At 35.9% G+C, this 23,430-nt stretch overlaps 1 protein-coding gene and 1 long non-coding RNA gene across 11 annotated transcripts in view; one reads left to right on the top strand and one right to left on the bottom strand.

Moving 5' to 3' along the window:
• PTGER3 (prostaglandin E receptor 3) overlaps window positions 1-10,766 on the top strand; it is a 171,289-nt gene extending 160,523 nt beyond the window's left edge. For 3 of the 5 annotated variants that reach the window (XM_053214225.1, XM_053214223.1, XM_053214227.1), the window contains one exon: window positions 5,594-7,002. Coding sequence is in view for 2 of the 5 variants with exons in the window: in XM_053214227.1 (XP_053070202.1) it covers window positions 5,594-5,602 (9 nt within the window). In the remaining 3 variants the exon portion in view is untranslated. Of the gene's footprint in view, window positions 1-5,593; window positions 7,003-10,528 lie in introns of those variants that run through there. The other 2 variants (XM_027058877.2, XM_053214224.1) reach the window with 2 other exon arrangements.
• The window catches only part of LOC113599313 (uncharacterized), a 220,382-nt gene that overhangs the window by 30,135 nt on the left and 166,817 nt on the right, over window positions 1-23,430 (bottom strand). For all 6 annotated transcript variants that reach the window (XR_008294954.1, XR_008294955.1, XR_008294952.1 and 3 more), the window contains one exon: window positions 968-1,089. This is a non-coding gene — a long non-coding RNA (uncharacterized LOC113599313). The remainder of the gene's footprint in view (window positions 1-967; window positions 1,090-23,430) is intronic.

Here is a 23,430-nt window from a genome sequence, read left to right as displayed (position 1 = left end):
TGCTGCTTATCAGCGACAAGAGAAGCAAAGGAGAATAACATAAAGACTGCTCATCCGACTGTATGTTTGACATCTAGTAATTTCTTTAAAATTTCAACCTGGGGCGCCTGGGTGGCTCAGCCGGTTAAGCGTCCGACTTCAGCTCAGGTCACGATCTCGCGGTCTGTGAGTTCGAGCCCCGGGTTGGGCTCTGGGCTGATGGCTCAGAGCCTGGAGCCTGCTTCCATTCTGTGTCTCCCTCTCTCTCTGCCCTTCCCCCATTCATGCTCTGTCTCTCTCTGTCTCAAAAATAAATAAACATTAAAAAAAATTTAAAATTTCAACCTAAGCAACTCTATTCAAATATGAAAAATAAACTAATAATTTCAAAACTCCAGTAGCAGTTTAGTAAACATTAATTTCACTTGTTTCTATAACATTTTACAATAAAAAAGGTGATTTCATTACTTTTTTTGTTCTATTAGTAACTGTGAAAAACAAAAACAGGTATTATTTCACTTTTACTCCTGAAAAAGCAAAAGTTGGCAACGTCCACTTAAACAGTCAGAGATAGGACACAGGCTCCCTGACTCCAGGACATAATGGTAAAGATGTCCTATGATGTCCCTTCTCTTTCCTCAGTAATACTAAGGTCTTTACACTGTAGTTCTAATTCTCATTACAATCTTTTCAAGGTAGATTTTGTTGACCCCAAATATAGGTAAGAAATCTGAGATTCAAAAAGATTAAATAAACTTACCCAAAGTCACTGGTAAACCTAGCTTCCTACCTCCACATCCTCACTATTTTTCACCCCTTTCTTTGCTGAAGTTCAGTGTTGAATGTATTTATTAACAATAGAAGAACTATAGAGCGTGCCCCTGGACTAGGGTATGGTGTCATGCCTCTTTGGGACTCAGTTTACCTGTCAAAAGGAGGGAGGGTAGGGGGGAGGAGGTGAATTTACCAGTGAAAATGGTGGACTTACCCAGAGTGGTAATTTTCCATGGTGGGGAAGATCAATCAGTGCCTCCTTGATCTCTCCAAATTCTGGCTAAGAGACAGTTCACCCAATTCGGGGGTCTGCATAATAATGGGGTTCAGGGATACCTGAATAAAGAGATTCCCATGCAGGTCAGACCTGTGGCAGTGGGGTTGCTTCTTGTTTTGTAAGCCATGTTTAAAACTAGTATGTGGTTAAACACTGAAACAACCAAGAAGCACATTGAAAAGTGAGTCTCACACTCCCTGACTCCCCTCCTCATGAGCAACCCTTGAATATCCTTCAAGAGACTGATCTTGCCCAAAGCTGTCTCCCAGAGTGTTCAACTTAAATCTCAAGCCACACTGAGTAGGGTGCTTTAGATACATTGCTTATTTGTAGCTAGATGGAGCACCGTAGTAAATCACCCCTTTTTACAGACGAGGAAATCTAAGCCCAGAATGGGGGAAAATAATAGAGAACTATACCCACAGAGAAGAGGCTTTAAAGAATAATAGAATTTTAGAAAGTCTGTCAGGGGAAAAAAGTGATTATTTTAAACCTTTCGGTCTATTCAGTTGTAATTACTGGTACATTTGAGACATAAAATTTAAAAATGATACATTTATTTTACCTTTGTGCTCTTTTTCTATATACTTTCTAAAGGTGATACTAAAGAGCAATGAAATGACCAAAAACCATGTTGCACCAAAAAAAAAAAAAAGAAAGAAAGAAAGAAAGAAACCCAAAAAAGAATCTGTAATTCGTATAAGTCTCTAGACTAAACAGCTCAGGTCACTGCCTCCATCACCCCATTTAGCCAACTGAGATGTGAACTATAAAGAGATTCAATAAACTCCTAAGGTCACAGAATTTAAAGTCTGCTATGAAAATATACCAGCTATTCTTGCACCATTCACTGTTTTTGATGGCTATCTTTAATCTATGCATATTATAGTACAAATATAAAATCTCATTTAATAAGGCAATAGAGAGAATACATCAGCTGAAACCATGGTCAGTAAACTGTAGATTGAATTTATGCGTTGCAAGTGACCATTTACTTCTACTTACAGTACCTCAAGTCATGGATTATTTGGAAAGGGTTTTTCATATGGGTGATATAAATTACATAAATGAGACAAAGATGATGAACATATGCACTTTTAGGTTATATTAAAGTTGTAGCAAAACAGATGTTTTCTGTCAGCTGAAGTCTAAAAATAACCTATATGGAAATTTTGGAGTTAAATCTGCTGGCTTCATAAGGAGATTTTGACATCTTTTTTTTTTCCTTTTTAAAATAGAAAATTTAATGCTATCAACTATTAAGCAAGACAGAAGAAGAAAACATAGTTTTCTTTCACGCCACATTCTTAGAAGTATTTTTATAACTTACTATAATTATTTTAGAATACAAAATTTTAAACGTTTCAGATGAGTTTCAGGACCAAAAGTCTCTCATTAGAAGGTGATGCATTTGTTCGTTAAAATTGTAAAGCTGAAAGGCGTCTTTCTTGGAAATGCTGAATTGCCGTCTAAACTAAATAATAATAACCGTAAGACAGGTTTTGTGTTCTCTCTTTTATTTCACACATTCGTATTAAGATTAGCAAATGTAGAAAGCAAGTTATAAGTGCAGGCACCCATCTACAAGTGGCCTTGAAAAGGAAAGCTGTTCTCAGGGAAAAGAAACCATTAGGATTATTCAAAAGCAAATGAATTCTCAATATATTTTCACATTTGACAATGAACATCTATTGTGTCAATCATCACTGTGTTGTCACAGAGACATGACAGACACAGCAAAAGAAAATGTCCCATATTACCCTTCAACCCCGCATGAATCTCAAAATCCACTAATTCCATCTCCTATCCATTTCAGTCCCCATGTCCTTAGCTCCTCTCCTCACCTCACTAAAATTCTCTGGGGGAGCGCCTGGCTGGCTCAGTCAGCAGAGCATGCAACTCTTGATCTTGGGGTTGTGAGTTTGAGCCCTATGTTGGATGCAGAAATTACTTAAAAATAAAATCTTAAAATAAATAAATAAATAAATAAATAAATAAATAAATAAATAAATAAAATTCTCTGGTCAGTCATTATAATCACCTCCTTGCATATGTTCTTGAGGACTTCTTTTCCATAGCTGGTTCTGTTCCATACTTACCAGAACTAGACGGGTTGCAGGTTACACAGATGTAAACATTTGTCAAAAGTTATCAAGTTGTACATTTAAGAGTTATCCATTTTGTTGCGTGAAATTTTACCTTTAAAAACTTTAAACAAATATTGAACTTCAGTTAGTAGGTTGGCTTTTTGCAATACTATGGGTTAGCAATATTAAAACTTTCTTAAACATATGAGTAAATATATTGAAAGTAATGGGACTAGTATTTTAGGGAGAAGCTATATATGTGGAAAGAAGAAACATTTGTATTGGATTGAAATAGAAAGTATTAATATAAACTCATGATTTTTAATATCTACCTACCTAGCTAAACACATTTAGAAGTGATTATAGATATAACCATATATGTGTATGTACATGTACATGTACTAGATATGTCCACTGAGATTATCTAAAAGTTATGACAGCATTAGCAATGAGCACGCCTAATGCCTATGTCTTGATTTCTACTTATCATTTGCATTAAAAGGAACTGGACTTCTTAAAGAAAAAAAATGATTCCAGGTCTGTGTCAGAGGGAAAAATACAGCTATAAAGTATATTATTGGGAAAATTGATAACATTTGAATATAGGCTATGAATTTGATAACAGTGTTTATCAATATCAATTTTCCTGATTTTGTTAACTGTACTATAGTTATGTAAGAGAATGTCCTTGTTTTTAGAAAATATTCACTGAACTATTTAGTGGTAAGGGGTCACAAATGTCTCCAGTTTACTGTCAAATAGTTCAGAGAAAAATCATCTATCTATCTATCTATCCATCAACTATCTTTCTATCACCTATTGAGAGAATGCAAATAATAAAAACAATTGGGAGAAAAAGTAAACAATTGGTTAATGTAAATAAAAATATTCCTTGTTCTTTTCACTTTGCCATAAGTTTGAAATCATATCAAAACAAAAGTTTAAACAATATCTTCAATGGCTTCTTGTGTCAGTCAGTATAAGACTTAGTTTCAAAAATGGCCAAAAAGTGTCCACATTGTCATCTGTACCTTCATTGCTTGTCTGATGCCGTCTTTTCCATCATTTTCTCTTTCAATGCTTTATCCTCAGATGTCCTTGTAACATATCCATCTTACAAGATGTCCTTGTTACATCCCTCATGTCCTTTAAGTCTGTGCAAAAATCTCACCTTCTCAATTGGACCTTCTTCTTTTCCATTACATCCTGCCTTACCCCCAACCTTCACACTCTTGATCTTCTTCACCCTGTTTTACTTTTTCTCTTCCATGACACCTATTAACTTTCTAACAACCATATGACTTATATGTCTTATTTCTGTCCTTTTGCCATTCTCTAGAATGTGAGTTCCGCAGACGAGAGTTTTGTCTGCTGCCTTTTCTGGTATATCCTAAGACCTGGGACAGTATAAGTCACTCGATAAATATTTGTTGAATGGAAGAATTATTACTATCACATTGTCAGATTACCTCTGGGAAACATTTACTCTTTTGAATATTAATATTTAAGGATATTTTTTCTTTATAGTTCTTAGCTCACTGTAGTTAGTGTCTATTAGGTATTAATATATGTCATCATGTTAAAGCAGTATAGTTTCAGCTATTTCTGAAGCATATATCTAACTTAATTGGAATAATTTAAGGAGTTTAGAAAAAGTACTTAAGAAAGCCATCTGAGCTTCACAAGGAGGCAGTAAAATGCTCTGGCTCCTTCTTTTTATCATCTGTTCCTCAGCTTTGAAGGTTTGGAAATAAGAAGCTGGCTCACACTAATCAAAACTCATGAGATACTGGTGAGCATACCAGTTTAAAGAATTCTAGCGAGAAATAAAATTTCTACAGATATCAGATATTTGAATCTTCTACTCAGCTTATTTTTCTTAAGAACTTGACCTGCAGTTCAACAGATAAGTACAAAGTTACTTTTGTGGAATCAGTAAAAAAGGAATGAATTAGATTATGCTATCCCAGTGAATACATTTTTCTGTCTAAGGACGGAGCATCTAGGAATATAGTATTGGAAAATCCACTCCTCTGTACAGGGCATTTTCTCACTTCATGATGTTGAAAAGGATAGTATTGTAACTGTGTTTGGAACACTCCCCCTTTTGAAGTTTCATGTTAATAATCGGTTCACACATTTCTTCCTTTAGTCATTTTAGTACACACCTAAGCCACAGTCAAGCCCTATTGCTATTGGTTTCCAAAGGAAATCACATTGTTCTTTGAAGATGATACGCTGAATTCATTAGTTTAGCTTTTAGAGGTGGTATGAGGTGATTCCTCCACTGTAACTCATGTCTCTATTGTCTTCAATTAGATAACAAAGAAAATGTTTAATAAAAGCTGCTTAATGCTTAATCAAATTAAAAAATTCCTGACCAAAGTTAGGCTTCATGAAGTTCTAAAATCTCACTAGGTCACTGGTTCTGGACCACAATACAGTAAAAGCACTTCTTCCTATTCCTTCCCCTAAGTGCAGGTAAAAGTCCTGGACATGATATATAAAACAAACATAAGAAGACTGTGAAGGTATAGAGAAGACTGACCAACTATGAACCTTGGAACCCAGGAAAGACCAAGATGGCCTTCCTTTTTGATTCCTATATCCTGGACTGGGTACTGGAAAAACCATACCTGGAAAAGCCGATGGGAACTGACAAAAAAGAGCCTTCATAAAATCTAGTTCTTCCTGGCAAAGGACAAAGAAAGGAACAGCTTAACAAGATGAAAAATTTTTAAATAATAACTGCCCTACTGCAGAAGTGCACCATGGAACAAAATGCAGCTCTAGCCCCATCACTGTCAGCAAATGCTGAGTGGGGATCCTAGACTTCTACCCTTGCCGGGCTATAGTAGAGGCCTGCAGTGTGATGTCAGAGAAGCCAAGCGGGGAGATGGGACTCCCACCCTCATCCAGTGGTAACAATCCTCTCCCAACAGTGTCAGTGGAAGTCAGCCAGGATCCTGGGCTTCTGTCCCCACCTGGCAGTAATAATGCACCCTCCCATCTCCGCAGAAGTGATACAAGAGGAAGCCAGTTGGGGAACTTTCACTACCAGCCAGGAGGAAAACAATTTCCTTCTTGCAGTGTCAGTAGAAAATATTAATACTTTTCTGACGTGGATCTCAATCTATGCAGAGGAAGTATTTAAGATAATTATATTACAAGTGAAAAGCAGTAAAGTAACCCAAAGGGAGGCAAAATTTCCACATTTGATTCTGAAAGTAGTAGACCTTTGTGGTGATGGAAGAATTCTGTATCTCGATTACAGTGCCGGCCACAGGAATCTATATACATGTGATAAAATGACATGGAACCATATACAACATTGTACCAATATAAATTTCCTGTTTTGACATCGTACTATAGTTAATGCAAGATGTAACCATTGGGAGAAAGTAGATGAGGGTACCCAAGGACTTTTCATTAGTGCAGCTTTTTGTAAAGCTATAATTATTTCAAAATAAATAGTAAATAATAAAATTTTAAGAGATCTTTAATAGGGCATATTTGGAAACTTCTCCTAACCATGCAAAAACATAAGAAACATATAATAAAGAGTTGGTATAAAATTATTAGAGCAGATTTCCTCAGTAATTGGTTGGGGGGGGGGAGATTCATAGTTATTTATGACCTATTTGTTTCAGGGAATGCAATTTTGTTTTGATGTTGATATTATTATCAATTTCTGCTTTTTTTAAATTTGAGTATAGTTGACACACAATATTATATTGGTTTCGGGTGTATGATTAGTGATTCGACAAGTTTTATACATTATGTTATGTTCACAACTGTAGCTACCTATCTGTCCCATGACATTGCTGTTACAAAATCATTCAACTTCTTTTTATGTAGTCAATAATAACACTGTATAAAAGCTCATGAGTCATCTTGTCTGGTCATTAATATAACTGACAAGTTTTTAGCATTTCCTAAAGAAAAGATGATTTGGGGCGCCTGGGTGGCTCAGTTGGTTAAGCATCCGACTTCGGCTCAGGTCGTGATCTCACGGTTCGTGGGTTCGAGCCCCGCGTCGGGCTCTGTGCTGACAGCTCAGAGCCTGGAGCCCGCTTCAGATTCTGTGTCTCCCTCTCTCTCTGCTCCTCCCCCACTCAGGTTCTGTTTCTCTGTCTCTCAAAACTAAATAAACATTTAAAAAATTAAAAAAAAAAAAGAAAAGAAAAGATGATTGATTATCTTCAGCTATCAGGGAATAGCAGCAGATACCTTGGAAGCCTGCAAGGATTTTTTGTTTTGTTTTGTTTTGCTTTTTTCTTCCTTCAAGAAAGTGAAAAAAAGAAAAAATAGAAAGGAGTCTCTGGATCTATTAGTGGCACAAGTAGATAGCAGCATCAAACTGTGATAGCGAAACACATCCGGACCTCATTGCCCATGTGTGTCTGATTTTTTATCTACAGTGAAAATCCTTCCTTTTCTTCCAACCTATAGAAAACACTTTCTAAGTTTCTTCAAAGCCCAGATCACTTTTCTGGGAATTGATCCCATCATCCTCCTAACAGTCCCATTTGAACTATGTGATCTCCACTGGTCACAATTGATTAGACTAGTATAGGAAAGGAAATCCTATACTAATTTGGAATTGGGACACACAGACTCAAATTGAATAAACTTAAGGTCCAATGTTGCCAGTTTTCTATAGTCATTACTGCTTCTGAATCATGAAATATTCCAAACACAGGAAAAAACCTACCCAATTTCTTCCTACTGTAAGTTAACAGATATTAATGTACTACCATATTTCTCTCAAAATTTTTTTTACTAAAAAACTTATGAACATTTGGATATAGAATTAAAATTAAAAAGGCTAGTACAAGATGTACCAACCACCAAGATATAAAAATAACCAAATTTTTGTCACATTCATTTGTTTATTTATGTTTTAATTATGGTAAAGACACATAACACAAAATTTACCATCTTAACCATTTTTAAGTGTGCAATTCAGTATTGTTAACTATATTCACATTGTTATGGAATGGGTCTCTAGGACTTTTTCATCTTGCAAAACTGAAACTCTATGCCCTTTGAACTATTTTTCATTCCCCGGTCCCCCAGCCCCTGGCAACCACAATTCAACTTTCTGTTACTATGAATTTGACTACTATAGATAACACACAGAAGTGGAACTATTCACCAATTGTCTTTGTGACTGGTTTATTTCGCTTAGCATAATGTCTTCAAGGTTCATCCTTGTTGTAGCACGTGACAAGATTTCGTTATTTTTTCACACTAAAAATATTACAGTGTATATATTTTCCACAACTTCTTTTTACATTCACCAATTGATAGACATTTGGGTTACTTCCACTTCTGGGCTATTGTGACTACTGCTTCAATGAACTTGGGTGTGCAAATATCTCTCTGAGGTTCTTTGAATTCTTTTGGATATATATACAGAAGTGGGACCACTGGATCACATGGTAATGTAGTTTTATGTTTTGAGGAATCTCTATACTGTTTCCCACAGTGGCTGCACCGTTTTACATTCTCATTCACAGAATGCAAGGCTTCTATTATCTTCACATTCTCACCAACACTAGTTATTTTCTGGTTTTTTTGATAGTGGCCATCTTAATAGGTGTGAGGTGATCTTGCATTGGGATTTTAACTTTCATTTCTTTAATGATTTCTTTAGATGTGCATTTCTTCATATGCTTGTTGGCCACTTGTATATCTTTTTTGGAGAAATGTCCATTCAAGTTTTTTGCTCATGTTTAAATTGGGCTGCCTTTCGTTGCCATTGAGTTGTAGGGGTCCTTTACGTATTCTGGATATAACTCCATATATAATATTTGCAAATATTTTCTCTCATCTGAAGATTGCCTTTCACTCTGCTGACTATTTTCTTTGATGTGTAGAAGTTTTGAAATTTCATGTAGTCTCATTTGTCTGTTTTTACTTCTGTACTTTTGGTGTCATACCAAAAAACCATTGCCAAATTTAATGTCATGAAACTTTCCCCCTGTTTTCTTCTAAGGTCTTATGTCTCACATTCAGGCCTTTAATCCATTTTGAGTTAATTTTTGGTAAATGGTATAAGATAAGGATCCAACTTCATTCTTTTGAATGTGAATATCCAGTTCTCCCAATACCAATTGTTGAAGAGACTGTTCTTTTCTCCATTGCGTAGTCTTAACACTTTTGTTGAAGTCATTTGACCATATGCAAAAGGTTTTATTTCTGGGCTCTCTATTCTATGCCATTAATCTATATGTCTGTTTTTATGCCAGTACCACACTGTTTTAATTAATGTAGCTTTGTATAACTTAATGTATTTTTTTTAAAAAACTGTTCACGGGGCGCCTGGGTGGCTCAGTCGGTTAAGCGTCCGACTTCAGCTCAGGTCACGATCTCGCGGTCCGTGAGTTCGAGCCCCGCGTCGGGCTCTGGGCTGATGGCTCAGAGCCTGGAGCCTGCTTCTGATTCTGTGTCTCCCTCTCTCTCTGCCTCTCCCCCCTTCATGCTCTGTCTCTCTCTGTCCCAAAAATAAATAAACGTTGAAAAAAAATTTAAAAAAAAACTGTTCACAATTTTCCTTCTTTATATATTTTACAGCAAATATCAGACCACATAATTTTACCCCCATGTGATTCAATATAAATCTCTAAAAATTGTGGACATTTTCTTTTCAGAAAGTATTATCATTACTTAATAAAATTGGCAATGTTACTTTGTTATCATCCCATACCTAGTCCAAAATCAAATTAGGAATTGTCTGGAAAATGTGTCCATTGATTTATTTGAATCAGGATCCAAACAAGGTCCCCACTTTAATTTGATTACATCTTGTAAGTCTCTTTTGATTCACAGAAGTCCTACCCTTCCTCCTTTTCCCCTCAGGCATTGATTTATCGAAACTGGATTAGTTGTCCTATAGAATGCCTTACCTTCTGGATTGTTTACATCCTTGTTCTGTCACTTAACTTGTAAATGGAAGTTAACTGGTGGCTTAATTGTATGATCATTTAACTATACATTGAAATTCACTCAGAACTTTGATTTTTTTTTTTTTCATATCTATATGCAGTTTTCTTAATTCACTTGCAAACTGGAGATTCTGGGGACTTTTCCTAGTTTCACTGGTTATTCTCAGATGTCTTCCCATGTTTCCACCCAGAATATGTAGGTCTTCTTCCCTTAGTAATGAATGTTTGTTGGCAAATTTTTTGAACCCTGAGTTGGAGTTCAACCAGTGGAGTACACCGGCTGTCCCCATTCATTTCTCACTATTCCTGCCACCCAGCTGTGTCCTTATTCTGCTACTGTAGGTAATTTATCACTTGTGTTCACAATCTGAAGTTTTTGGAAATATCTTGCCTTCTAGTTTATACAGATGTTGCCAATGGATTTCTCATTTGTTATCCTAATTCATTTGCTTATTTTTCAGGAGGAATTTTTTGGAGATTAAAAATCAACCTTGCTGCCAAGATCACATCACTGGAAGTTTCTCAACTTTCTTTTTGTTAAGGAAAGAAAATATCACAGAAAAACCACACCTCCCAACCAATTCTTTTTCACTTTTTCCCCTATGCCCACCCCTAAAGGTAACCCCATCCAGAAGTTCCCATGCATGTTTTTTTTCACTTTTACTACATGTGTATGCATCCATTAAATTTGTATCCTACTGTTCTGTGAGTTTAGAATATTTACATATATGTTGTCATATTATATGTATGATTTGCTACTTGGTTTTCTTCACTCATAATTGTATTTCTTGAAATTTATCCATATTGAAACATGAAGCTCTAGATCATTAATTTTAACTGCTGTAGAGTATTCCATAGTTTGAAGAAAGCATAATTTGTCAGTTCCCTGACAAGAAAAAATTATTCTATTTCACTATAATAAGTAGCAGAAAGAAAGAAAGAAAGAAAGAAAGAAAGAAAGAAAAGAAAAGAAAAAAGAAAAAAGAAAAGAAAGAAAAAAAAAACAGTGAACATGTTAGCTTGTGCCTATCAGCATGAGTTTCTCTAAGATAAATATTTAGGAGTGGAAGTGTTGGGTCAAAGGGCATTTGCATCTTCTTATGTTCATATGTATAAGAGTTTCCTCCATGTGTATCTATACTGAAATCTGTGATGTTTTCACTTCTTACATCCTTGTAGGTGTGAAATGGTATCTCATTGTTAATTTATTTTACATTTTCCTGATTGAAATGTGAGGTTGAGAATCTTTCTTATTGATGATTTGGTTTTCTTCTGTGACTGGCCTGTTTATGAAATTTCTCCTGGTTTACATGTCAATTTCTTAATGATTTTCGAGGGTCTTAAAAATATCTTCTAGATAATAACCCTTTTTTGGCATTTATTAAATACAATGGATTTTCTTAGTGTCTTCTGTAAATCTTCTGTGTCTCTCTCTCTCACCCTCTCTTGTTTTTTCAATTTCTATCTCTGCCTCTACCAGTGTCTCTATTCCAACAACTCTTTCTCTCTCTATAGCCCAGACTTTGTCCATGAAAACATCTTGGGAAACAGGCAGCATACCAGTCTTTTCATTTTCCCAAATCTTTCTCAAAACCACGACCACCACTTACATTTCTTTCTGGAACGTCCTTTCTTTCTGAAGCATTGACACTCAGTAACCAGATATTAAGAACAGAAGAATTCTACCTTTATGGACAACCTGTTTGTCAGTTATAATCATGTTCTGTATATTAGTTTAAGTTCAACTGGTGTTTTTCCTTTTTATAGCATTTCTCTTATTACACTTTTCCTTATTCTGGATCTTTCCTATTCCCTATCTTTATCAGGATTTTGCAAGTCTGGTGAGTGCAATAAACAAAATGTTAATTGTGTGGTGGGTGAGGATATGGATAATAGGAAAAAGAAAAATAAATTCAAATTCCTTTATAAACACAAACCATGCATTGAATGAGAATTTGATGTTATGGCAAAATAAAAGTTGAGGTGATAATGTCAATTTATTTAAATGGGTAGATGTCAAAGTCAAAATGATTTGGAAAAAAAAGAAAAGTTTCTAGAACATACCAGATTATATTATCACATTGTCTCCACACACACACAAAAATGGTGTTAATGCACAAATGCCTCTCGAAGATTATGTAAGTTTGTGAGTCTGAAGTAATGCTATTTTGAATATTAACATCTAGTTAATATAACTTCTTAAAGTGAAATATATGGAGTAAAGGTTTGCTTTGCTTTGTTTTCCTTTTTTTATCTTTCTCTTTGGCTTTTCTTTAGCATAGACTAGAGAAATAAAGGCACCTGTAAACGCTTAGAGTTATTTATTTGGATTCCAATTTAAACTTTCCATTATTTTTATTTTTATTTTTAAACACAGGCATTTGTTTGGTTTCATGAGAAAGCCCTCAGTTTTGTTCTCTTCTTACCAAAGTTCTTAAAATGGAAGTATTATTTTAACATTTGATAATAATAGACCAAAGAGGGTGATAACATCCAAGTCCTAAGTAGGTATTTCATCACCTAGAATAATATTTTTAACCAGAAAGTGCATTAGACAAAGAATAGTAGGGGATTCTAATTATAATAATTATAACTGGAAGAAATAGCTGACCTGGGATAACACATCTAGTCCAAGTTTGTATCCAATATAAATTTTTAAATCTAAAAAAAATCTAAATAATATTTAGATTCTAAGTGATGAGTCAGATTTGGAGACAAAAATAGTAGCACGTAATGTTTAATCTGTTCAAAAATAGGAGTGATTTCATTTAAAAAATGACAAACATTCTTCAGAGTTCCAGGCCTCCCAGTTATTTTAACATAACAATTTATCTTGGAGGAAGGCTCATAAACTCTGCACTGTTTAGTTTACTCCTGCACCTTGCAGGAGTTCACTTAGGAAATTGACTCTCAATTTGGTTCAAAAGGTCAGTGCCCTTAAATTAGGGTTTTGTGCAATGCACAATACAAAAAGGTCAATAATTTTATTTGAAAAAATCATTATTACTTTGCACTCTATTTAAGTCTATATTACCCTCAAAAGAAATTAATTGTCTTGGTGATTTTGTACATTTGCCACAAAGTTCTTTTTTGTTTGTTTGTTTTAATGATAAATGTAATATCTATATTAACTTCAGGTTGTACCTTGAACAAAATCTCACTCTAATTTACAGAATAATTGAAACCATTCTCAAAAATGTCCAATATAATAAAGGACAGGTAAGCTTCTTGTTTCATAACATTTTCCAAAAAGGCTTTTATTTCCAAGTAAATTTGATCTATTCTTATTTGCTATTAATTTAGCAGCCATGACCTGAATTTGATTTATTTATCCAGCTAGCTCATAAATCTTTGTATTAAGTCTTTGTATGTACTAGGCAATGATTTACCCATGACTCAAATTTTTAATTCTTTCTTCCATAAATTAAAAAAAAGTTAGAATTTCTGTTTTTATCCTCGAATATTCCTCAATAATAATTCCAGTAATTTATCTCTTACATAAGTCTGGATTAAAGAGATGATTGAAATTCATAACAAATGTCATTTTTGTCTCTCACATTATCCTACTACTTAGAACTATGAAATAGGCAGTTTCATATTTGTAGTGCTTCACCCATATCAATAATCCTGTGAAAACTCAATGGACTCTTAGTGAAAAAGAGTAGTTCCTGCTCCAAGGTCCCTGAATGAGAATAATCTGCAACCTTGTGGTAGATTCTAGGACATAGAGCAATGCCAAGAACAAATGCTAGTTCCCACTAAAGGTAGGAGACTGCAAACTGGGCTAGGCCAAGGTTCTGGAAAGGCCTGGGAGCTAGAAGATTTTGAGATGAAAATAAAGTGATCTCTGTTACTTTCCAGCCCATCCAAGACCAATCAATAGGTCAGCAAACAGAAAAGATATTGAAATAAATATTATGTATTTAGTTCCTCCAATATGCTAGTGTTAGCATAGATCCATATTGCCAGGTTTCAGTGCTTACCATCCATGTGAACAAGAATGTAACCTCCCTGTGCTGCAGTTTTCTTATCTATAAAATAAAGACAACACATTTGCTAAAATAGTTCAGTACATTTGTTCTTAGGATAGTGCCTAACACACACAAAAAAACCATTCTTTAAGTATTTGCTATTATTGCTGTATTATTGTTGTTGTGATTATTAATATAATGAGTGGCACACCGATATCACACGTTGTGACAGAAGCTTAGCAAAGATTCTGTTGACTTAACTTCTCTCATCATTTCGGACATCAAATCATGATCACAATTATGTGCAAGGTCCTAATAGCTCAGGTATATCTCTGGAACAACACCAGATGGATTTTATTTTTTTCCCTGAAGAATGGATCCTCCAATTAAACCTAATCATGAAAGGGTGACTGGGTGACTCAGTCTGTTAAGAATCTGACTTCGGCTCAGGTCATGATCTCACAGCTTGTGAGTTGGAGCCCTGTGTCAGGCTCTGTTCTGACAGCTCAGAGCCTGGAGCCTGCTTCAGTGTCTGTCTGTCTGTCTGTCTCTCTCTCAAAAATAAATAAACATTAAAAAAAATTTTTTTAATTAAAAACAAACAAACCAACATAATCATGACTCATTAGGAGCCAGAGGTTTTTAAACAGTGCTTTCCAGATGGCCACCAGTTTCAGGGAAGGATTTGCTCTATGGTAGCCTGGAGGTCCCAATGCTTTCATCCCAAGATGATTTTTATCTTCCACCTGGAGGTAGGGTGGAATGACCTGTGACCACGTTAGCCCACTTTGAGGGCCTTGACTTAATGTGAAAATCTCAGGTTCTATTTCTGAGCTTTGCAACAGACTGGGGGCTGGGTCTCTGCATCTCAGCACATGGACTTCAGCTGCCAGGTAACCAGGTAACCCATCTGCTTACCACTCATGGTTCAGTATTTGAGTTTCAGCTCATTCTTCCTCTTCTCCTCTCTTTTTCTTCTCCTTTTTTTTCTCTTGCTTCCTTTCCTTTTGTCATTGGAGATTTTTCTGTCATCTGAGGAATACATTTAAAGGGTACGTTTGCAATACTTCAGCCGCAACCCAGTTGTACTGCAGTGGAGGGCCACTCAGTGTTTCTAGTCCATCATCCAGGAAAAAGTGGAAATCAAGATTCCATTTTTTTTGAAAGCCTAATCAGAGTTAGATTGTGTTTCTTCTGTTGGCAACACTGTGCTAAAACTGACCACAAGGAGGCCTAGTTTTTTCCAGGTTATAGGCTTTTCTACTTTATTCCCACAGCAGCCCAAATTCATGGGAGGAAATTAAGTGTGTGTGCCCAGGATCCTATCTATACCATGTCCTCCAAAAAACTGGTTTTAATTTTCTTTCTTTCCTGTCGGTATGCAAACCTTAACAATGCAGTCAGCGGATCTGGCTTTAATCTTGTTGCATTATATTTTACACAGCCATTGTACACATTTTATCTGAAGTAAGAGCATGACTGAGTAAGCATGTGTATGTGTGTGTGGTACACTGTAATCGTAAATTTTTTATTATTTTTCAATGTAATAAGAGAGAGGGTCAAGCAGAGGTAATAAAAGAGCTTATCAGAAAACAGACAATTTATGTCCTCAGGGAAGGAAGGATTACAAATCTCAGGCTTGGTCAGAAATGAAATTTTACAATGTAAACATTCACAATTTCATGCTAAGAACTGCATGTGGAGGTAAAATACATTATTATTACAGGTAGATTCCAATCTTTGGAATGGAGGGGGTCTGCAGGCAGAGGTTTTGTTATTGGATGTCCCAGCTGACTGCTCCAGAATACTCCAGCAGTTACACGCTGGGAAGAAGAAGCAGGTGTTATCAAATGACTGCTCAGGAATGTGACCTAAAGGGGACACTAATTGGAACACAGGCTGGTCATACAGCTCTCTTTGGTGGGTTGTTTTAAATGGTTGTCTGCATCTCTTGATGTCTGTGATCTCTACCTAGGTCACCTTCAACAGCTTCTCTTCTTGTAAACAGGGAAAGGAGTGCCGGGAAATAGATGAGTGACAGAAAACAAGTGGGAGTCATAGTCACTTCTGGCCCTATTAACCAGTATGACACTACTTGCTAGGTTGGAGTTGAGTTTTAGTAACCCTTAGATATTTGTGGCTGCTTTGTTCAGAAATTGAACCTCAAAGCAATGACTACTGGTGAGTTTGGATGGTGTAGCCAAAATAATTCTGGATTCGAAGGGATCAAATCTCAGCCCCATTACTTGATCACTTTGTAACCTTGGTCTCATAACCTATCTATGTATTATTCCAATTTGTGAAATGGCGATTACAATAACTCCCTCTATAGATTAATGTGAAGATAAACTAAGAAAACATAAGGTACAAATACTAGGTGCTCAGTATTTTTTTGGTTCATTTTTCATCATGCTGTAGGTTAATTGTATCCAACTCTTCCACTCACAAAAATTGGGTTGGGCATTAGAAGACATTTACATATTCACATTGGGGATCAATTCACTCCATCCACACTAACCATTCTCATTGTTGTACAAACACAACAGACATTCTCCTGCCTTAAGGGGATGGATCTGCCTGTTCCTTCCCCATGAATATTTTCCCAGTTATGCACATAGCTGACTCTTTCACCTCCTTCAATTCTTTGATCAGATGTCTTCTTCTCATTGTGGTTTATCCCAACAGCCTCATTTAAAATTGCAAACTCAGGGGCGCCTGGGTGGCGCAGTCGGTTAAGCGACCGACTTCGGCCAGGTCACGATCTCGTGGTCCGTGAGTTCGAGCCCCGTGTCAGGCTCTGGGCTGATGGCTCAGAGCCTGGAGCCTGTTTCTGATTCTGTGTCTCCCTCTCTCTCTGCCCCTCCCCCGTTCATGCTCTGTCTCTCTCTGTCCCAAAAATAAACGTTGAAAAAAAAATTAAAAAAAAAAAATTGCAAACTCTATGTGCTTTCCTCCCTGCTCCTATATTGTTGTACTATTGATTCTCTTTACCACACTCTTTTCCTTTTAAAAATATAATTATCACCTTCTGGCACTCTATAATATTTACTTTTCATTATGTTTTTTGTTCATACCTTGCCTTCTCCCACTAGAATGTACACTCCATAAAGGCTAAAATCTTTATTTAACTAATGTATCCCAGGTACCTGTTTCCTGATATATAGTTAGGGGACAATAAATTTTTTTAATGAATGCACACAGGCATTTCAGACTAAATTAGAGTATAGAATTACTCACTTCCATATCCCCAGAGCCCAGAGTATAGAAAGTGTGAAATGTGTAATGGAAAGGATGAAAATAATTGATACACATAAAATCAACTTCTCAAGAGGGCGAAAAATTACGCAAGCTCAGGCAAAACCCATCATCATCATTCTCTTCTTTCTGAACTTGACAAGCAAACATACTGGTTTAGGATTTTTTTCTATGTTTGACTAGTATAAGAAAGTCAGAAGGTCAAGAAAATGTGGAGAATATTAACAGTTGCCCAAGAACTTTGTATAATCCTGATGACATTTATATTCCTGCTGGGTTATTTAAATTTTGAATGCTGGTATTTAAACTAACACTGGATTGGGGCACCTGGGTGGCTCAGATGGTTGAGCGTCCGACTTCGGCTCAGGTCCTGATGTCACAATTTGTGAGTTCGAGCCCCATGTCGGGCTCTGTGCTGACAGCTCGGAGCCTGGAGCCTGCTTCGGATTCTGTGTCTTCTTCTCTCTCTGCCCCTCTCCCACTTGTGCTCTGTCTCTCTATATCAAAAATAAATAAAATTTAAAAAAAATTAAACTAACACTGAATTAATATTAATCATTTTTGAAATAAAAGAGCAGTATGATGAAATTCAGATGCACCTCATCAGTGGATAGACCTACATTGCTACCCATGTCATTTTGAGTTTGGCTCAGCAGGATATTGGCATCTGTTCTTTTGGAGTAATCTTATCTCCCTCATCCAAGTGAAGAGACACAACTGATTAAGTCTCTTCTGAGAATCTGTCCTTTGTTATTAGGATTTTTTGCTCTACATAGTGTCAAGAAGGCATTATCAAATACAATCTTAAGAAAATACAACACCACCTTCACACTCAAAAGATGACATCATGCTCAGAGAATTTCTATAGAGTCAAACCCAAAATGAAGAATAATTTATAGTTGAGTTATTTGGAGGAATTCAAACCTCCAAATAGATGCATGTTATAAATACAAGCAAAGAAAGTTTATAGAAATCATAGTAAATTTCTGTCAAGAAAGTTGGAATTATCACCTGACCTTTTTCTGTCTCTGTTTTTAGTAGTTAAAATGATAGTTTGTCCCTTGAGATCTCTCTCTAATGGATAGTTTAGAACATATTAACCTGATTTTACACAACTGCTGTGCTCAGTCAACTGTACTCACAGTGTCATATATGCCTGAACAAGCAGGCATCGTGCAAAGGCTTTATGTGATGTTAGCATCTAGTTTTGCCTCATAACTATGCATTTATAAATTAACTGTGCCTTTGTCTTGTCTCCGGATATTAACACAGTTGAGGATTAGACAGGCTTCAATGAAGAAAGATGCCCTAGAGAAGCATGGAAACCATTTATATTCTACCTCATGACTAACACAGTCATTCGCTTATTTTTGAACACACAGGTTAAAGGAAATATGCAATAACTCTCTGAGACAATGTGAGGACAGAGAATGAAATCAAGCATTTATGCCATCAAAAATATGTTTTAATGTGTGCAGCAGGCTCAAGTGCTCAAAACTCAAATGTCTCACTTTAAAGTTAGGACTCCCAGGTGGCAAATAAAACCACCAACATATTCATGATTCATTCTTACCTTTTTACATAAGCCTGCAACTGGGAACACAAATAAGGAATATGAAAGCTGACCCAGAATCTATCATTCAATATTATTCTGCTGAAAATGTTACATAAAAGCATCCAGAAGTCAAGTAGGAAAAATCAAAATACAAGACCATAAGCCCAATTGTTATATTGTTAAAGCATGGATAAATAAAGATGGGTGGTCCTATGTACATGTTCTATATCAATCAGAAGAGATGAAAACCTATCTGCTCCTAAGACTCTGATGGCATAAGTATCACAGAATGAGAAATGTATTAAGTGGTTAGTGCTAAAAGTAACTTTTGAGGACCAGTGGATGTAGAGAATATACCAGAAAAACAGAAGATACCATCTTTGCCATTCAGTTATATTTCTCTTATTAAGTTCATCTAAAGATTTGGGCATCAGGTGGCATGATACCAAATAATTGAACTGGCCGGGTGTTTCACTTGGTATCCAGAATTTATAGATTAATATTTATTCTAGTTTGTCATTCCCTTTGTTTGGTAGTATATTAATTATTATGCCCTTTTTACTTCAATTGGAAAATTATTGTTTCCAGGCTTCTCTGCCTAGTCACTGGTCATTTGTTTATACAGGCTATAAAGTGGAGTCCCCAGGGTCTGTTCCTGTTTTAGCTACCCTAATTTCCACCCTGCAATTAACCAAAGGGAAGTGAATATACAACACCGAAAAGGGAGCCAACCAAGGGGCCACCATTAGGTGATTTTAGACAGTGAACATTGGCACAGCTATTAAATTCAATCAACAGGATAAGCACTGAAAAACATGGTCCAGATCACTGGTCAACTATTCAGATGCATGCTCTGGTCCCACAGTGAAAATCCAGAAGCTGTAAGGCCACAGTAGAAATTGCTGCATCCAGTTTAGTCAACAACTCACAGATAGTTATAATTAGGAGTCATCTGATACTCAACTCTTGCCCAAGGTCATAGAGGTCATTAATGACTGACCCAGAGCAAGAAACAAGAATTCCTTACTTAAGTACTGGGCTCTCTCCAACCAATCTTTAACCATGAGGATAATGTAGTTCTGAAATAAATTTGTACATATTTTTATGAGTTCTATGGCATATTTTAATAACCCCACATAATTTCAGATGAATCCCGGTTGAAGTTTCAAGGCTTTTAGTTCACTTTGAAATGACAAGTTATTTACAAATCTTAAATGTACTGAGCTGTGTACTAACTTTCTTTTGTTTGTTTACTTGAGCAAAGGGAGGACAAGTAGCCCCAGACCTCAAGCCATTCATGCTGAGGAACTGGACCATATAAACCAAGAACTCAGAAAATAGCAAATACAACTTTAGTCAGTAGTAAATTTATATGCTGGAGTGGCTGAACAGTTTAAAAGTAACGTAAGGCAAGAAAGAGAACAAGGAAGAAGCAAAGTTGAGAAGATAAATTTTTCTTTAAAAACTCCTCTAAATAACCCCTTTTTCAATGGCAGTCTAGCCCAATTTAGATAAGCCAGGATGACTAATTTATTCTTTCAAAACATTGCTTATGTATCAGGATGTTATTTTCTACAATCAAAAAAGTAGTTTGTAGCACATCAGAGCACTAAGGGAATTAGTGGCTGAACAATCCCTTTCAGGGTGCTGCTCACTTAATTTGTCATGGGATCGAACCATACAAGACATACAAGACAAAACTGATCTGACCATTCACCTTATACTCAAACTAGAAGTAAAATAGAACCAACTACCTCTTTATTGTTGTCACTTTTCAGTCTTTATGTCACAAAATGTTAGATCTTAAAGGCCCTACCTGACTGCCTGGAGTACTGACTTCCTGCCAGTTGCATTATGTTGTCAAATGAGTAAAAACAAACTTTAATTATATTAAGTCATTGGAATCTGGAGCAACTTGTTATACTAGTGTTATGCTAGTGTTATTTACCCTGACCTGTTACATAAGTAATTTTTCACATAAGTGAGTTTTTTCATGTGGTACACATTATATATAATTTTTCTTCAATACCTGATTCTCCCCTGCCTTCTGTACACCTAGAAGATGTGATTATTGGCCCTTAAAGTTGAATTAAACACTGTGATGGGTTCTGACCAATAAATTGTGAGTATAAATTGTACGTAACTGAGATTGTGGAAATCTCATGTTTAATTGCCCAAGCTCTCTTTTACCATGCTGAGTGATTGAGAGAGCTTGTGTTCTAGGTGGTGCAACCACCACATGGTAGAGTCCTCATTGACCTGGCTTCCTCAGTGACTGGGGAGTTGAGTCTCAAGTCAATCAGCAATACATATATAATGTGAACAGGAAATAAGTTGCAACTTTGAACTTGTTTGTTAGCACAACACAACTTAACCTATTTTGATTAATATGTGACATACAGGCTAGAATATGTATATGTATAGGATGTATATGTGTATATATGCATGTATGTATTTAGCCACGTATGTACTTATACATATATGTATAAATTTATGTACATCTATTCATATATGTACCTACATATGTATTAACATATAATGTATATACACACATAAACACATGTAAGAGGTGTATTAGGCAGAATATGTCTATATGTACACATACACACATATATACACATATGATTAGTAAATTGTTGCATAAGGAATTTTGATGATTTAACAGTGCTTTATTTTATAGAAAGTGTTTTTAAATTACATCTTTAAAAATGATTTTTAATCAATGTAGATTATTTTTTATAACACCATGACAAAAAGCAAGCCATACACCAAATGATCTGTGCTATAAGTTCTGCAAGGAGCTAATCACAACGTTTGTCCTCTCTGCATTTTAAACAGTATGAAAAATAAACATAGGAAATAGATGGAATTGTGGATCTCAGAATATTAGCCCTTTCACCCTAAAAAAAGATCCAAATGGATTTTCCTACCCTGTCCCACGTAATGTGAACTGACTCATCCATCTACTTGCAGGGAAGCAGCTAGAGGAGTGTGGGCTTCCCCATGCAGAGGCTAAAGCCTCTGGTTCCTAAGAGTTCAGTGTATGGAACAATTAGCAAACAGGAGAGTGGGTACCACTTGAAGACATGCTGGAGAGGGAAAAGAAACTACTGCTTTGGTCAACAATGATGTTCTCCTCAATCTTATCCTTTAGAGAAAAAAATAAAGGGGCAATAAGGAAGAGAGAGTCATGATGATCTTCCAGTATTGTTTCCTCCTGGAAGGACACTCCTTTTGTCTCTGGACTTAGAGGAGTGGATTAATAAACTTTTCCTTCCACCTACAATGAGGTGGAAGACTTTTCTGAGTCTTTTGCATCATTGCGATCATTACTTCTCAAGATTAAAAACTGTCTCCTCTTACTCAGAAAACATGATGATTAAGTGCAATGTGATATACTGAATTGGATCCTGGAAAAGAAAAAGGAAATTAGTGGGAAAACTGGTAAAACCTGAACAAAGTCTGGAATTTAGTTGATAGTAATGTACCAATGTTCATTTCTTAGTCTTGATAAATGTACATGGTTATATAAAATGTTAATGTTAGGGGATGATGGACTATATATCAGATATACAAAACTCTCTGTACTACCCTTGAAACCTTTTTGTAAATCTAAAATCATTTCAAAATAAAAAACTTAAAGTAAAAAAATCTGTGTTTTTCTATAAGCTTGGGGCTACAATTACTAAGAATCTAGTTCTATGAGTAAATTCATGGCAAAGCCTCCTTAAAAGAAATATGGATTAAATAGGGTGAGTCTGAGGGGTAGTTTGGGGTTCCTTTTAATATTCTGACTTAAGCATAACATTCTGTAACACTTATAACACTCTGTAGCAAAGCTGAGGCAAGATTGGCATATTTGGTATATCTGCACTAAATGCTAGTGAATAACAAGAGAGACATAAACACTTTAAGAACACACTACAATATGTAGCTGAATTCTCATAATTTTGTGAATCCTAAAAGGTATTCTTTTATTTTGCTTTCAACTTCCTTCTACCTGGGGAAATTCTTTTTAAATATCCAAGAATGATACCTACCCTTCTCAAATTCTAGATCAAGATGGGGAATGTTAGGGGCATCTGGGTGGCTCAATTGGTTAAGCATCTGACTTTGGCTGAGGTCATGATCTTGCAGTTCGTGAATTTGAGCCCTGCATGAGGCTCTGTGCTGACAGCTCAGACCTTGGATCCTGCTTTGGATTCTGTGTCTCCCTCTCTCTCTTTTCCTCCTCTACTTGCACTCTGTCTCACTGTCTCTCTCTCTCAAAAATAAATAAAGAATAAAAAAGAATTTTTAAAAAAATAAAGGGGAATGTTAAATGTTCATCCTCACAGTTCCTAGAGGGGTTCCATAGACATCCTTGCTGAATGCAACATTCACATGTCTACATTACAAATAACCTCAATGTTCATGGGATAATGGTAGGAGGCCATTTAATTTCAACAAACAAACAACCTCCTGTGAGTCAACACAGTAGAAAAGAAATGGTTAATATCTTTGGAACCAGAAAGAACTAGGTTTAAATACCAGACATGCCACTTTCTACCCAGCTTCTCTTAAGCAAGATATTTTATCTAAG

Source organism: Acinonyx jubatus, chromosome C1 (genome assembly GCF_027475565.1).
Source record: "Acinonyx jubatus isolate Ajub_Pintada_27869175 chromosome C1, VMU_Ajub_asm_v1.0, whole genome shotgun sequence".
Taxonomy (NCBI): domain Eukaryota; kingdom Metazoa; phylum Chordata; class Mammalia; order Carnivora; family Felidae; genus Acinonyx; species Acinonyx jubatus.
Note: the sequence above shows the minus strand (reverse complement) of the source record. Positions and strands in the feature narration are given on the sequence as shown.